This window comes from Rana temporaria, chromosome 6, assembly GCF_905171775.1.
Source record: "Rana temporaria chromosome 6, aRanTem1.1, whole genome shotgun sequence".
NCBI classification, from domain to species: domain Eukaryota; kingdom Metazoa; phylum Chordata; class Amphibia; order Anura; family Ranidae; genus Rana; species Rana temporaria.
In genome coordinates, this window is record NC_053494.1 from 7,466,471 (window position 1) to 7,482,047 (window position 15,577).

The 15,577-nt window shown below is 45.5% G+C and overlaps 1 protein-coding gene across 1 annotated transcript; it reads right to left on the reverse strand.

The window, feature by feature from the left end:
- Positions 1-320: 320 nt before the first annotated feature.
- LOC120942583 (perforin-1-like) lies at positions 321-13,370 on the reverse strand. Its single transcript, XM_040355563.1, has 4 exons — positions 13,201-13,370; positions 6,531-7,097; positions 4,097-4,463; positions 321-1,272 (listed from the first exon to the last, which is right to left on the reverse strand). Exons 2-4 carry the CDS (start codon positions 7,067-7,069, stop codon positions 553-555), a joined length of 1,626 nt encoding a protein of 541 aa, XP_040211497.1. The 5' UTR covers positions 7,070-7,097; positions 13,201-13,370; the 3' UTR covers positions 321-552.
- Between the last annotated feature and the right edge of the window lie 2,207 nt (positions 13,371-15,577).

Here is a 15,577-nt window from a genome sequence, read left to right on the forward strand (position 1 = left end):
CGCAGAAGCAAATGCATACGTAAGTCGCGCCCGCATATAGAAACACATGTGAGGTATCGCCGCGATCAGTAGAGCGAGAGCAATAATTGTCGTGAAAGACCTCCTCTGTAACTCAAAACTGGTAACCTGTAAAAAAAAATTAACATCGCCTATGGAGATTTTTAAGGGTCAGTGTTTGTTGTCATTCCACGAGCGGGCGCAATTTTGAAGCGTGACATGGGTTTAAATTTACTTGGCGTAACATTATCTTTCACAATATTAAAAAAATTAGGCTAACTTTACTGTTATTCAAAAAAGTGTATTTTTTCAAAAGACTGCTGCGCAAATACTGTGTGACAAAAAGTTTTGCAATGACCGCTATTTAAAAAAAAATTCAGAGACAGAAAACACGGGGGGCGGGCTTCATAGTAACTGATCACTGTGATTGCCAACCAGAGGCATTTAGAGGTGGAGGAACTTGACTGGACTGTACAGAGTCCTGACCTCAACCCGATTGAACACCTTTGGGATTAATTAGAGCGGAGACTGCGAGCCAAGCCTTCTTGTCCAAGTCTAACTGGTGGAAGGAGCATAGTCTCTACAGAGGGGCCCAGTCAGGTGGGGGAGGCATTGTACACTCACTGTAAAAGTCACACTACCATGGTCAAGGTAACAAACCTCGTCCTTCACACCACTGTTGACTTGTTTTTGACATGCTCCAAGCAGGTCATCATCATATTTATTATCCTCATCCCAAACCTCCACCTTCAAGCTAGACACTGGACTGAGTTCCAGAACTCCGAGATCATACCGTGAGTCCCAGTGTGGATTATCATTGTTCCAATTGGTATCTGTCTGAGCAGAGACTGATCCAATACTCATTTTAACAAAGGCATCGGTCTTCGAGCCGTAGTCACCCCAAAGGTTTGAAGCACTTTGTACAGTGACCGCCACTTTGGCAAATCCTCTTTTTGAGGGGCAACAGTTTATATTTATTCCTTGACCACCAGGACAAATGCAGTTGCACTCTTTACCAGGACTCAGCCGTGAACCCGATGGGCAAGAGCAGTTCTTACTCAGGGCCTTCTCCAAGATGTAATCACTGATGGCTTTCTGTAGACTCTCTCTCTTGGGTCCTCTGGATGGAACCAGGTTGTGGATGGGCTCCAGAGAGTAGGTTACGATATCGGGGTCAGTCTTCAGGCTTTCCATCCAAGTTTCAAAAGTGGCTGCACCATCTCCATTCTTTATGTCAAAGGAGAGCTGCTCAAATGTGATCTTTCCTCCTCGTACCTAAAATTGATGAAGAAACATTATTTTCATTATTGTTAGTAACACGTTCTTATGAATAACAAAGAGTTCCAGGCTGCTGCCCCCTCCCACAGCAGTAATTGGGTTGAGTCCTCCCTCCTCATTGGTGGAATATTCTACTATGTACAGTGGAACCTTGGATTATGAGCATAATCCGTTCCAAGAGAATGTTTGTAATCCAAAGTACTCATCTCAAAGTGAGTTTCCCCATTGAAGTCAGTGGAAACAAAAATAATTTGTTCCGCATTGACTTCAATGACATGCAATACCGGCCAGAGGCATTGGGGGCGCTGGAGAGCATCGGAGACACTCGGAAAGGGCCGAGGACACCTCAGCTGGAAAATCTTGAAAAGGCACCGATCTGCTCGGGCGCCCCTCCACCTCAGGCCAAACCGCTTTGGCTTGAATCCTGCTTGTTTTGCAAGACAGCACTTGCAAACCGAGTCAGGTTTTTCTTAAATACAGTGGTCGTATTGCGAAACGCTTGTTAACCGCGTTATTTGCTGTTTGAAAGCAACATGAGTTCATCTGGAATTTCGCTTCGTTGTTCATACAGCCAGATGACCCCAAGTTGTAAGGACACTCAAAGCTTTGGAACACATTAATGATCTGCAAAGCAACAGGACTTGTCCCCAGCCCACCTGGTGGGCTAGAAGCGTCAAAGAGATCCAGGGCTCATGGAGATATGGGCAATACTGCCACCTAGAGACCAATATCTTTGGCAAATATCTCATTGGATAAGATGCAAGTGGGGATGGTTATGAGTGGGAGTGTATGATCAGGTAAAAAGCTCACAAAGAGTGAATTCAGTTTCTCTCTCTTCAATGCAAGCCTGCCATGAGGTTGTCCCTATGTCATCTTGGGATGTTGCTCTTTTGCTGAAGACCTATGCTGAAGCCACATGGCTCTATTATAATAAGGTGACCAGATTTTTTTAATTAAATCCGGGGACATATTTTTTCTTTACTAGTAATGGCAACAATCAGCGACTCTCTGCCCGTTGCCACCCGCCTCACAGCCTCTCAAGTCTTACTCTTTGGGACCCCCGGCTACTACTGGATGGGGAGCGGAGGAAGATCACTCCGGCAGGGAAGGCAAGGAGATAGGCAGGTGGCTGGCCAGGATTTGAGCCAAGGCAGAAGAACATGTGAGCGGAGCTAAATGGGCATACGCCCGAAACTGAAGAAATATTCCCTCTGCTCCGTCCAGCACATGGTAGTCAGAAAGGGGCGCAGATAATGGGAAAATATTACCCCCCTATGGTAGTAGGTACAGCGGAGCGCGGGGGGGTGTAATTCAAATTGTTATTTTAATTCTGCACTGATTGTCTTTGAAATTGCCCCTGCCCCCTATTAAATCCAATCTGGGGACAAAACCAGGGACAGACTTGGTCCGGGGACAGTGTCCTCAATCAGGGGACTGTCCCCTGAAACTGGGGATGTCTGGTCACCCTATGTTTTAAGGCCTCATGGAAGCCTGGTGACTTGGGCCTAACTCCATGAGGCTCACAGAGGCCTACTCCTTTTCCAGCTGGAGCTCAGCCAGCAAGGCTCATCTAGAGGAGGGGATACGCATCTTTCATTATTAACATTATTGTTATAGGCTTTATCTTTACCTTTTGTTAGTATATGATGTTCCTATTTTTAAAGGAAATAAATGTAACTTGTTTATAAGCAAATGCGTCTGTCTTCATAGCTAACATTATATCATTAGGCCTAGCATACTTTGGTATATTAGTTTATAAGGGGACATACAATGAAAACATAGATGCAATAGCTATGTATGCTACAAAGAGCATACTATTATTGCATTGGATACTTCACTCGCAATCTGAGGTTCCACTGTACTTACAATTCTCCCTCTCTGGCTCGTCATACCTAGAACTGAACTGCTAGGAAAACGAGTGACAATTTGTCCCACTCCTCTAGATGTTTGTTCTAAGTGTACTGTCCCCAGCCTCCGCTTCTGTCCCCAGCCTCCTCCGCTAGTTAGAGGAGCGGACGGCGGGAGGCGGGACATTTTTGAACTGGGGGACGGGACCAGAGAGGTAGCAGCCTGTCATGTTGGACGGCAGGTGATTGGCTGCTAGGAGGCGGTCCTAGCAGCCAATCACCAGTTCACCCAAAAGTCTCCCCGCCCCGCCCAGTGCTGCTGCGGCTTCACTTGACGAATGTCCCGCCTCCTGCTCTCCGCGCTGAAAAGTGAGAGTGGAGAGGGAAGGGAGGAAAAATATATGGAGATGTTAAGGACGAGGAGTGGGGGCTGTGCTGTGGGGGGGAGGAAGGGGGGTTATGTGATGGGGGAAACTGTCTGTAGGATATGTGATGGGGGTCATGTAAAGGGGGCAATACTTTGTGGTGGGGGGGTATGTGATGGGGCAATACTGTGTGGGGGGGATATGTGATGGGGCAATACTGTGTGGGGGGGATATGTGAATAAGGGCAATACTGTGTGGGGGGATATGTGGATACAGTGTTATGCAGAGGTGTACTTATAACAATTTTATAGACAAATGATACTATTTACAGTCGAGCGGGGGGCGCGAAATGTTTTCTTCTTCCTAGGGGGGGCATGACAGAAAATAATTGAGAAGCACTGGGATAACATAAGAAATTAACTTATGGGGCAAAACTATAAATCCAGCCCTAATAATATGTGTCATAGACATGCAAGAAAATGTTATACAGGTTGGGACAGTGAAAGTCCCTGCCACTATATGTCGACTGCCATGATCACCCGGTAAGCTAAACACCCCCTGTTCACAAGATATATACGCCAACTATACTTATCCTGTTGTACAACTCACTTCCCAACTCTTCTCGTTGAATGCCTGATGGAAACTTTCCCCATTGTTGGATTTTTGGCTTTGTTCCTTGCAGGCGCTGGCTTTGGCACTTGCTTCGGCTTTTCCAGTGACTGCAAGAGAGGCCTCCATGCTAAGACAATCCTTCAGCTCATCCATAGACATGCCATCCATGGAGACTTGGCAGGTCTTGATGGCGTTGACCTCTAGCACTTGGCCTCCCACATCTGCTTGGTTTATATAATGAGTGCCGTAGATGCTAATTAGGCTTCTGTAGTGAGCCTGAGTGCTGGCATCATAAGTCAGTGGCAGAGACTTCAAGGCCCGTCTCAGATCTTTGCTCAACAGAGGGAGGTGTGAAAGTCGGAAGCTGGAAAAGAGACAACATTTTGAAAGAATTAAAAAAAAAACATTTTTTTTTCCTACTATTATAACACTTGTATCGGGAGCATTTTGTTGGTTTTTATAGTGTTGGGCAAGCGGTTCAGCTAGAGCAGTGGTTCTCAACCTTCTAGTGCTGTGACCCCTTGATAAAATTTGTGGGGACCCCTAACAGTAAAATTATTTTTGTAGCGTGGTTTGTCAGCACCCAAGGCAAGACAAGTAATTTGCGCCCCTAACCAACAGACATTTAGCGCTACCCGAGTCCTTTTAATGGCAACTCTAATCACATGTAGTGTTACTCACTGTGTCTCCGGCTTAACTGTGTCTCCTACTTTGTGGTGTCTCGTAGCAGTGACACCTATGCCGAAATCAGGAGACAGGGTCTCCTCCAGCCACTCCCACTTCACATTCCTCATCAGTCAGCTGACCTCTAGTCTTTGCCCCCCAGCCATGCCATTAACTGAATGGGCGACTGCAAAGAGGCTGAGTGGGTGGCTGCGGGCTCAAGAAACAGCCCAGCTGGGCTGGCACAGGCTCCAGGGTTAGCCCTGCTGGGTGGCCGCAAAAAAGGCTGGGATAGTGGTGTGGGCTTCAGGAACAGCCCAGGATTCAGTGACCCCTGGCAAATCATCATTCGACCCCCAGGTTGAGAACCACTGGGCTAGAGCATAAGTTCGACCCGAACATCACCCATTTTCCCATTCCCATCTGAAGTCACTGACCCAGCATGCATGGATCGGTGATGTCACATGAGTGGGTGGTGTCACCAGTTGACGTCGCCAGGTGGTTCCGCCCCTTACCTACTTAAGAACTAGCAGATGGTGGGCAGGCACACTTCGGTTAGCCTTCATTGCGGGTGGAGCCTTTTTTTGGCGTCCGGCAGTAGTGGCAAGCAGTGTGATTGATGATGGATCTACATTGGGGGACACTGTTTTTATAATTTTAATAAAGGAATTGTCAATAACTGTGTATGTGTTGACTTTTTGTGGTGAATGAGTACTATGTATCCCATACTCATTCACATGGGGGCGGGATCTGGGGGCCCCTTTGGTAAAGGGGGCTTTCAGATTCTAATAAGCCCCATGCTCACAGACCCCTACAACCACTGCCTATGGCTGTTGGGAAGACGTCCTTGCCCCCATCAACATGGGGACAAAATTCTTTGGGGCAGGGTTGAGGCAGAGCATCCCCTTTTCTGACCCATCGAGCTGAATGCTAGAATAAGGGTCTGGTATGGATTTTGGCAGTGTGGTTCCCTTTTAAAAATCAAAACCAGACCCAAAGGGCCTGGTATGGATTGGGGGACCCCACACGTTATTTTAAACATTTTTGTTTTGCTGGCAATGGTATTGTATTGCCGGCAATTTAAATCCCCCTTTTTTTCTTTATAAATGTCAGTTTTGCTGCAGCAGGTTCTATACAGGGTACAGATGCGCCAATTTACAGACAGACTAAAGGGATCCCCCTAGGAACTGTATTTAAAGGATTTTTTCATTTTTATTGCTTCACTTTAAGCATTACTAAAATCACTGCTCCTGTAAAAACGATCTTTAAAAAAAATAAAAATAAAATTGCATTGATACCGGTCCCCCGTACCCTTTTTTATGGGCAATAACTTGCATATAAGCCTTTTAAATCTGAGACTTTTGATTTTTCAAGGTCGGGTTCCATAGACTTTCATAGAGTTTGCAGCTCGGGTCTAAACTTTTTACATGTTTGGGAGTTCTGGTGTGAACCGAACGGGGGGGTGGGGGGGGTGGTTGTTCAGCCCAACTTTATAGATATGCCCACACTGTTTATTTAACAAGGCCACACCGGCCTCAATAAGTACTGGGACAGTTGAGTGACCATCTAGATCAGGGGTCTCCAAACTTTTGAAACAAAGGCCTAGTTTATGGTCCTTCAGACATTAGGGGGGCAGCATCTGTTTTATTGGAAGCAAAATCATTTTGCAGCTGGTAAACAGGTCTTTTAAAGAAGTGAATGGAGGAACCTTTTGAAGTCATGACTTTTACTGGTTTTATGATAATATATGTTATTTTTGAAGACGTACCTGTAATAGACACAACTCAGTTGGTGCTTGATGAAGCTGTACCGGTCTGTGCTGGCCTTATTCTTACCAAACTGTGCCACTTGGGACTGAGATCCAGCCATTACTAGCTTGGCATCCACCCCCTTGTGGTGGAGATCTAGACCAGCTTCCCAGTCATTCTTGACCTCGGATGCAGCTTCCTCAGCCAGCGATGTAGAAGATCGGGTGAGCTCACTGCTGATCTTTCTAGAGCAGAATGCCTGGGGCCTCCAGTCCACCATGGCAAGGGGCACCTTTTGCCAAGCCTTGTTCATATATGGGTTGTGACAGACAGTGCAGGTGTTGTCCTTTGCTGAAAACTTCTGGAGATCCAGCAGGTGAGCCCTGGTCTGCTTCATGGTCACAATATCAAAGCCTTGACCAATAAGATTGTGCCCGGGGACAAAGTGAACTTTATCGCATTCTGGCTTTTTGGCAGTTCGGCAGGCGTAGGTGAGTGGGGGGTGAGTTTGGCAGAAAGTAGAAGTGGCAAAACTTAGAAGAACCAAAACGAGCCACATATTCAGACAGTTGGGTGGAATATAAATCCTGCAACAAAAAAAAACAAGACCAAAGTTAGATTCCTTATTGATAGGCTAGATTTGGTTTACTATGCACTATATATAATTATTGTACATTCTTTTATATATCAATACATTCCCTTCTATCATTTTTAGCTAAAGTCTAAAGAATCGACTCTGAAGAGATAAAACAGGAAGCAAATTCCCTGCAGTGCTCTGAGCTTCACCAGAAAGCAGTGGCAACTGGTGCTCAAACAAACTTAAAAAAAAAAACATAAATAGCAGCCTCACTGTGCCCATCAAACGCAGCTACTGTGCCCATCAATTGTCGGCACTGTGCCAAACGCAGCCACTGTGCCATCAAATGCAGCCACTTTTCCCCCTCAAATTATGCCAGTTTCCCCATCAAATACAGCCAGTTTGCCCCCTCAAATGCCGCCAGTTTTCCCCATCAAATACAGCCAGTTTGCCCCCCAAATGCTGCCAGTTTGCCCCCTCAAATGCCGCCAGTTTGCCCCCTCAAATGCTGCCAGTTTTCCCCCTCAAATGCCTCCAGTTTTCCCCCTCAAATACAGCCAGTTTGCCCCCCAAATGCCGCCAGTTTTCCCCCTCAAATACAGCCAGTTTGCCCCCCAAATGCTGCCAGTTTGCCCCCTCGAATGCCGCCAGTTTGCCCCCTTAAATGCCGCCAGTTTTCCCCCTCAAATGCCGCCTGTTTGCCCCCCAAATGCTGCCAGTTTGCCCCCTCAAATTCCGCCAGTTTTCCCCCTCAAATACAGCCAGTTTGCCCCCTCAAATGCCGCCAGTTTTCCCCCTCAAATGCCACCATTTCCCCCCCCAAATGCTGCCAGTTTGCCCCCTCAAATGCCGCCAGTTTGCCCCCTCAAATGCCACCAGTTTTTCCCCTCAAATACAGCCAGTTTGCCCCCTCAAATTCCGCCAGTTTGCCCCCTTAAATTCCGCCAGTTTGACCCCTTAAATTCCGCCAGTTTGCCCCCTCAAATGCCGCCAGTTTGCCCCCTCAAATGCAGCCAGTTCCCCCCCGCCTGGCACTTACCTTTCTCGGGTCAGCCGTCCTCCTCCACGCTCCCTCGATGTCATCTCTGCTCGCCTGTCGCTTCAGCCAATCAGGGGACCGGTAACCAGACCCAGTGCACCTGATTGGCTGAGAGGCGGGTCAGTGTTAGGGAAGCGATTCCCTAACACAGCATGGTTTAAACAGGGAACGCACAGCAGTGCACCCTCTGTTTAACCATTTGGAAGCCGATTAGAGCCCACAGAGCGGGAACCGGGAGCTGTGTGTGTAAACACACAGCTTCCGGTCCTGTCAGGGAGAGAAATGCTGACCTTCTGTTCATACAATGTATGAACACAGCGATCAGTCATTTCCCCTAGTGAGGCCACCCCACCCACCCTACAGTTAGACCCAGGGAACATACTTAACCCCTTCCCCGCCCCCTAGTGTTAACCCCTTCCCTGCCAGTGCCATTTTTATAGTAATCAATGCATTTTTATAGCACTGATCGCTATAAAAATGCCAATGGTCCCAAAAATGTGTCAAAAGTGTCCGAAGTGTCCGCCATAATGTCGCAGTACCCAAAAAAATTCATTACTAGTAAAAAAAAATATTAATAAAACTACCCCCTAGTTTGCAAACGCTATAACTTTTGCGCAAACCAATCAATAAACGCTTATTGCGATTTTTTTTACGAAAAATATGTAGAAGAATACGTATCGGCCTAAACTGAGGAAAAAAAATGTTTTTTTATATGTTTTTGGGGGATATTTATTATAGCAAAAAGTAAAACATATTAATTTTTTTCAAAATTGTCGCTCTATTTTTGTTTATAGCGCAAAAACTAAAAACCGCAGAGGTGATCAAATACCACCAAAAGAAAGCTCTGTTTGTGGGAAAAAAAGGACGCCAATTTTGTTTGGGAGCCACGTCGCACGACCGTGCAATTGTCAGTTAAAGCGACGCAGTGCCGAATCGCAAAAAGTGCTCTGGTCTTTGACCAGCAATATGGTCCGGGGCTGAAGTGGTTAAAGAGCCGCCTCTGCGCACTGACACAAGAATTTTAATGGTTCAAAGAATGTCGGGCAAAATGGTCACTTCATCAAATCTGGCCCTCTTTCAAAAAAGTTTGGACACCCCTGGCTTAGAGAGTCATAAAGGGAACATCTTAGTAATCAGATGTCGTGTGTGTGACTCTAACCAGTCATATGTTCCTATGGCTGGTGTATAAGGATGGGACGATTCTACATGTAAGGCCTCGTCCACAAACCACACAAGAACAACGAAGACTGAACCTGGAAGTCATGATGTCCTAATTTCTGTAGAGAGACTCGGATTCGTCTTCTTCACACCTTGTGTTCTCAGACACATATTCTATATGGGGGTTATCCAACCACAAGAGGAAAACAACAACCACAACCCTACAGAACATTTGTCACTTCTAACAAGACATGGCTTCCTGTTATGTTATTGCGTGTCACATGAAGAAAAGAAACTTATTGCAATTATATTATTAAATAAGCCATTTTTTTTTTCATGCTAAGTCCATGCATATATATATATATATAACATACCAAAATATATTCTATTCATTTTGAAGTTCTGAAGGCGTTGGATTCTGACTCCTTCAAATCCGTCCTCCAGCCTTCCCTTTAGTAGGGTTGCCACCTTTTCTTCAAGCCAAACCCGAACACTTTTGCGGCACAGGGCAATTTTTTATTTATTTTTTGCAGTAGACACTATGGGCCATATTCTCAAATACTTTACGCCTGCGTATCAGCAGATACGCCGACGTAAGTCCGATCCTATGTTTAAGTGTATTCTCAAACTGAGATACACTTAAACATGCCTAAGATACGACGGCCTGCGCCGTTGTATCTTAGGCTGCAATATTTATGGCGGTCAGCGTAGAATATGCAAATGACTAGTCACGCCGATTCTCTAACGTACTCTTGCCCGCCGTAGTGTTTTAATGTCGTTTCCGTAAGCGATACACGGCGTATAGATAAAGATGCCCCCTAGGTGGCGTACTCAATGTTAAGTATGGCCGTCGATCCCTGGTCGAAATGTGAAAATTTAACGTCGTTTGCGTAAGTCGTCCGTGAATGGCGCTGACCGCCATTTACGTTACAGTCAAAACAAATGACGTCCGTGAGACGTCATTTAGCGCAATGCACGTCGGGTAATTTACCCGACGGAGCATGGGCATTACGATCGGCGCGGGAGCGCGCCTAATTTAAATGATCCACGCCCCCTACCAGGATCATTTGAATTAGGAGGGCTTGCGCGGGTGGACTTTACGCGACGCCGCCGCAAGTTTACAGGTAAGTGGTTTGGGAATCAGGCACTTGCCACTTAAACTTGCGGCGGCGTAACGTAAAGGACATACGTTCCGCCGCCTCAGATATTTAAGAATATGCCCCTATAGGATTATAAAAAACTCGGGACACATTTGGGTGCCCCAAGGAGAGTAGTAATGTAGAGCACAGAGCGAGCCAGTGGGTGTGGCCAAATTGCCCTTGCTGACATACAGTCACTATGCCATCAATTCGCACCACTGTGCCATGCCATCAAACGCAGCCGCTGTGCCATGCCAAACGCAGTCACTGTGCCATGCCATCAAACGCAGCCGCTGTGCCATGCCAAACGCAGTCACTGTGCCATGCCATCAAACACAGCCACTGTGCCAATTGTCACCACTGTGTCCTTTAATTGTCGCCACTGTGCCCATTGATGCCACTGTGCCCATTGTCACTACTGTGCCCATTGTTGCCACTGTGCCCTTTGTCGCCACTGTGCCCATTGTCGCCTTTGTGCCCTGTAAAATGCACTTACCTTAATAATTTTAGGCTCATTATTCACAGTTATCTCTAGACCGATGACCTTTAGGGGCCATTAAAAGGTCACCTATGGAAAATTTAGGCCAACAAAGTTTGTCGCATGTGCATACAATTTTTATGGCTTGACATGTTGGGTATCTATTTACTCAGCACAACCTCAGCTTTTATATATTTTTTAAAACAAATGGGTAATTTATTGTATTTGTGTACCCTATAATCAACAATAGTGTACTTCTTACTGAAATTTTGCACTTGATAAACTGTTGCGTTAATATTGCGTGACATAAAAATTGGTACTTCAACCATTTTATTCTCCAGGGTATCCGCTTTCAGAAAATATATACTGTTTATGGGTTTTTACTCATCGTCAGACCTAAAAGTATTTTTTAACCACTTAACCCCCGGACCATATTGCTGGTCAAAGACCAGAGCGCTTTTTGCGATTCGGCACTGCTTCGATTTAACTGACAATTGCGCGGTCGTGTGACGTGGCTTCCAAACAAAATTAGTGTCCTTATTTTCCCACAAATAGAGCTTTCTTTTGGTGGTATTTGATCACCTCTGCGGTTTTTAGTTTTTGCGCTATAAACAAAAATAGAGCGACAATTTTGAAAAAAACAATATTTTTTACTTTTTGCTATAATAATAAATATCCCCAAAAATTATATAAAAAAACGATTTTTTTTCCTCAGTTTAGGCTGATACGTATTCTTCTACATATTTTTCTTAAAAAAAAAAAAAACGCAATAAATGTTTATTGATTGGTTTGCGCAAAAGTTATAGCGTTTACGAAATAGGGGATAGATTTATGGCATTTTTATTAATATTTTTTTTTTACTAGTAATGGCGGTGATTAGCGATTTTTTTTCGGTATGGCGGACACTTCGGACACTTTTGACACATTTTTGGGACCATTGGCATTTTTATAGCGATCAGTGCTATAAAAATGCATTGGATTACTATAAAAATGCCACTGGCAGGGAAGGGGTTAACACTAGGGGGTGGGGAAGGGGTTAAGTATGTTCCCTGGCCTTACTAGGGGAAACACTGATCCTCTGTTCATACATTGTATGAACAGAAGATCAGCATTTCTCTCCCTGACAGGACCGGGAGCTGTGTGTTTACACACACAGCTCCCGGTCCCCGCTCTGTAACGAGCGATCGCGGGTGCCCAGCGGTGATCGCGCCCGCCGGGCACGCGCGTCGGGTTTAGGGTGGTGACATAGAGCTACGGGCTCTCGCGCAGGGGAGCTGACCTGCCGCCGTATAACTGCGGCGGCTGGTCGGCAAGTATTTAAACACTTATGCTGGCCATAGGAATTTCAAAATAACTTTCTTTTTCGAAAAAATCTTATCTAAGAATTTTCGTATTTCGCAAAATTGGTGGGGCTGCAGCAAGAGACGATTTTCGGGCGGCCATCGAATTTTAATAATCGAAAATATTGTTTTTTTTTTTTTTTTAAACAAACGATTTTCTAATCAATGATTGGAGAATCGTGTGAGGAATGTAATCAAAAAAGAAAAGCGCATGTGCAAGAAAAAGAAGATTCCCGGAAGCAAAAGAAGATTCCCGGAAGAAAAAGAAGATTCCAGGAAGGAAAAGAAGATTCCCGGAAAGGAAAAGAAGATTCCCGGAAAGGAAAAGGAGATTCCCGGAAGGAAAAGAAGATTCCCGGAAAGGAAAAGAAGATTCCCGGAAAGGAAAAGAAGATTCCCGGAAGGAAAAGAAGATTCCCGGAAGGAAAAGAAGATTCCCAGGCACAATTATTTACTGTAGGAACATGGAGGGTAAACTGAAGGTTTGGTCGGGCGAATTTCGAAATCAATGGTGGCGCCATCAGATCGCAAAACACAGGAATTTTCTGATTTTCGAAAGAAAGTTCTTTCGAAATTCGACCCATGTATGGCCAGCATTAGTTGCCCAATGTGCAGAATTAAAGTACAGTTCCCAAGTTGACCCTAATCTGTCCCTATGCACTTTGCCAGCTTTGCCTATCCTTTCCCTGTAATGGCTTCCAATACTAAGGCCACTCTGTGCTCCCTTATATAGTGGAAGGGGGGCTGGCATAACAAAGCCTCCATTATTGGCCCGTATAAGTCTACCAGCCATAGTCCTAAGTCCTAAGTTCCCTTGCAGTGCATTAGGTTACAGAGAATTTTAGCAGCTGAGTTGCAGCATTGCTCCCTCGTGAACCTTGAAGCCATGGTAGACCCGAACCTGAGCCCCATCACTAATGGTCAGTAACTGGTATGAATAGGAGGACGGATGGACTTACCCAACGTGAAGGTTCTGGTCCTCAGTTCTCTGATATGATCTCAGTGCTGAGCACACTGACACAGGATGTGGACTAGAGGTGTCTGAATGTGTTACTTGTGTGAGGGGAGTCACATCCTCCCACCTACTGCAAAAAGGAACAAATTATCTGACAGTCCTACCGAGAAAACCCACCACAGACCTACACACATTTCTCTATAGAAATCCTCCAACACCCAGCCAGGGCGGCTAAAGATGAAATCTCGGTATCTGTTCTTATTCTGTATGTATGGACTCTGCACACAGGGCCGCCATCAGGAATTATGGGGCCCCTTACACAGCTTCAGGCATGGGCCCCCTGGAGCAGAGAACCGGGGGGGGGGGGGGGTGCTGCCGCCTGAAATTGAGAAGGGGGGCTGCCACGAATTGAGAAGAGGGGGGGGCTGCCACAAAATGAGAAGCTGGGGGGGGGGGGGCCTTCACAAAAAAAAGAAGAAATAAAGAAAAATATATATAAAACAAGGGGGGTAGTCATCCGGGGCCCTTTAATAAAATATATATATACAAATTATTATTATTTGTTTTATTTGTTTTATAAAAATAAATTACAAAAAAGGGGGGTTGCCATCCGGGACCTCTGGGCCCTTTAATAATAAAAAAAAAAAAAGAAACCTCTGGGCCCTTTAATAAAAAAAAAATATATATATAAAAAAATAAAATAAACATTTATAAAAAAATATATATATATAATTTTTTTTTTTTTTAAGGGGGTTGCCATCCGGGCCCCTGGGGACCTCCGGGCCCCTTACAGGTGTACAGCTTGTACTTCTCCTCTGTGGCCATTGCTCCCAGCACTGCCAACCCAAATGGCTGCAGCTGCCCTTTTACTAGCCCTCCAGGCTAACTCCTGACACCAGTCCGCCTGATTCTTCAACAGCCTACCCGGCTGACTCTCAGGTGATCTCTCAGGGAAGGATGAAGACTTAACTACTTGCGGACCGCCCGCCGTCATTATATGGTGGCTGTTAGAAGTGGAATACTGTTGTTATGGCAGCAGATAGCTGCCATAACCCTGGTATCCTTTTCAATGGTGGACAGTCCTCTTTCAGATAAAAGGGGCCTCTGCGGCGGAGCTTCCTGAGCTCTGCACCCTGTACATAGCACCCTCTAGAACCTTGTGCTCTGTACATATCACCTTCCTGAACTCTGCACCCTGTACCTAGAACCCTCCAAAACTTTGCAGCCTGTACCTAGCACCCTCCTGAACTCTGCACCTAGCACGTCCCTTTAGGACCCTCTCATGCCCCAAACCTGGAGAAAGGTGTGGAGCATGGTTGAATACCTGTACCTATTCTCTGGGTGACACTATCAAGTATTGAGTGGTACCCCACGCGTGGGAGACGGAGGGCTGCTACTCGTTCCAGGGCCATTGCTTCTCCTTCCAGCCAAAAAGCAAGTCGGTCCTGAGACTGGGCGCAGAGAACCGGGGGGGGGGGGCGTGCTGCCGCCTCAAATTAAAAAAAGGGGGGCTGCAGCGAATTGGGCCGCCGCTAATTGAGAAAATTACAAAGCGGGGGTGTGCTGACGACCAAAAAAAAGGGGGGTTGCCCTGGGGGCCCTTTAATAAAAAGGAAAAAAAATAAATTAAAAAAAGGCTCAGCGGGGATCAACGGAATCCCCGCTGAGCAGGCGGAGATTCACGGGCGGATCATTACTGATCCGTTCTGTTTGAAAGAGGCCTAGCGCTTGTTTCCGGGATCTGTTTAGATTGACTTGAGTGAGGGAATAAATAAGACTACAAACTTGAATCCAAAAACGTCTCACTTTAGGGCATTGCCACCATATGTGATACATTGTCCCCCTCTTCTCCACAGCCCCTAAAACACAATGGAGAAGCTTCCGGGACACAGGAAGCTAACCTCTTCGGAACCATTTTTTCTGTAAGGTATATTTGATTGCTAAATAATTCATATAAATATTTTTTATTTGTTTTCTGAGTCAGCAACAACATTAACTTAACACAGGAAGGACTGGCCTTTGTTCTGCATTTTATTGTGGTCCATTTTAGTCCATCACAGCACCACGGTGTCAAGTGCCACATCCTATATTCTCTACAAGCTATACATTCATATCTACAAGATGTTTATCTATATATGATTAGTATGATTATATGCAGTATTCAGTATATGCTCATACTGTATGCTGTTGTTGTGCCTTTGATATGTGTTTGAGTGTCCCCATATCCACCATGATGCTCCTGACGTGGTTATCCTGTGTCGGCCTGATCCTTGCGCACAACCCAAACTTATTTTAATTATATACATTGTTCTAAAGTAAATATAATTGTTGTGATTTATATGTATTCGGAGATTCTTATCACATGTTCTTATTTATCCAGA

Bases quoted from the DNA above. Each gene is read 5' to 3' on its own strand.
- LOC120942583 (XM_040355563.1), bottom strand. From the start codon at position 7,069: ATGTGGCTCGTTTTGGTTCTTCTAAGTTTTGCCACTTCTACTTTCTGC. The intron at 4,464-6,530 runs GTACGTCTTCAA...TCTCTTTTCCAG, and splicing joins CTGAGTTGTGTCTATTACAG to CTTCCGACTTTCACACCTCC. The intron at 1,273-4,096 runs GTGAGTTGTACA...CATCAATTTTAG, and splicing joins TCAACGAGAAGAGTTGGGAA to GTACGAGGAGGAAAGATCAC.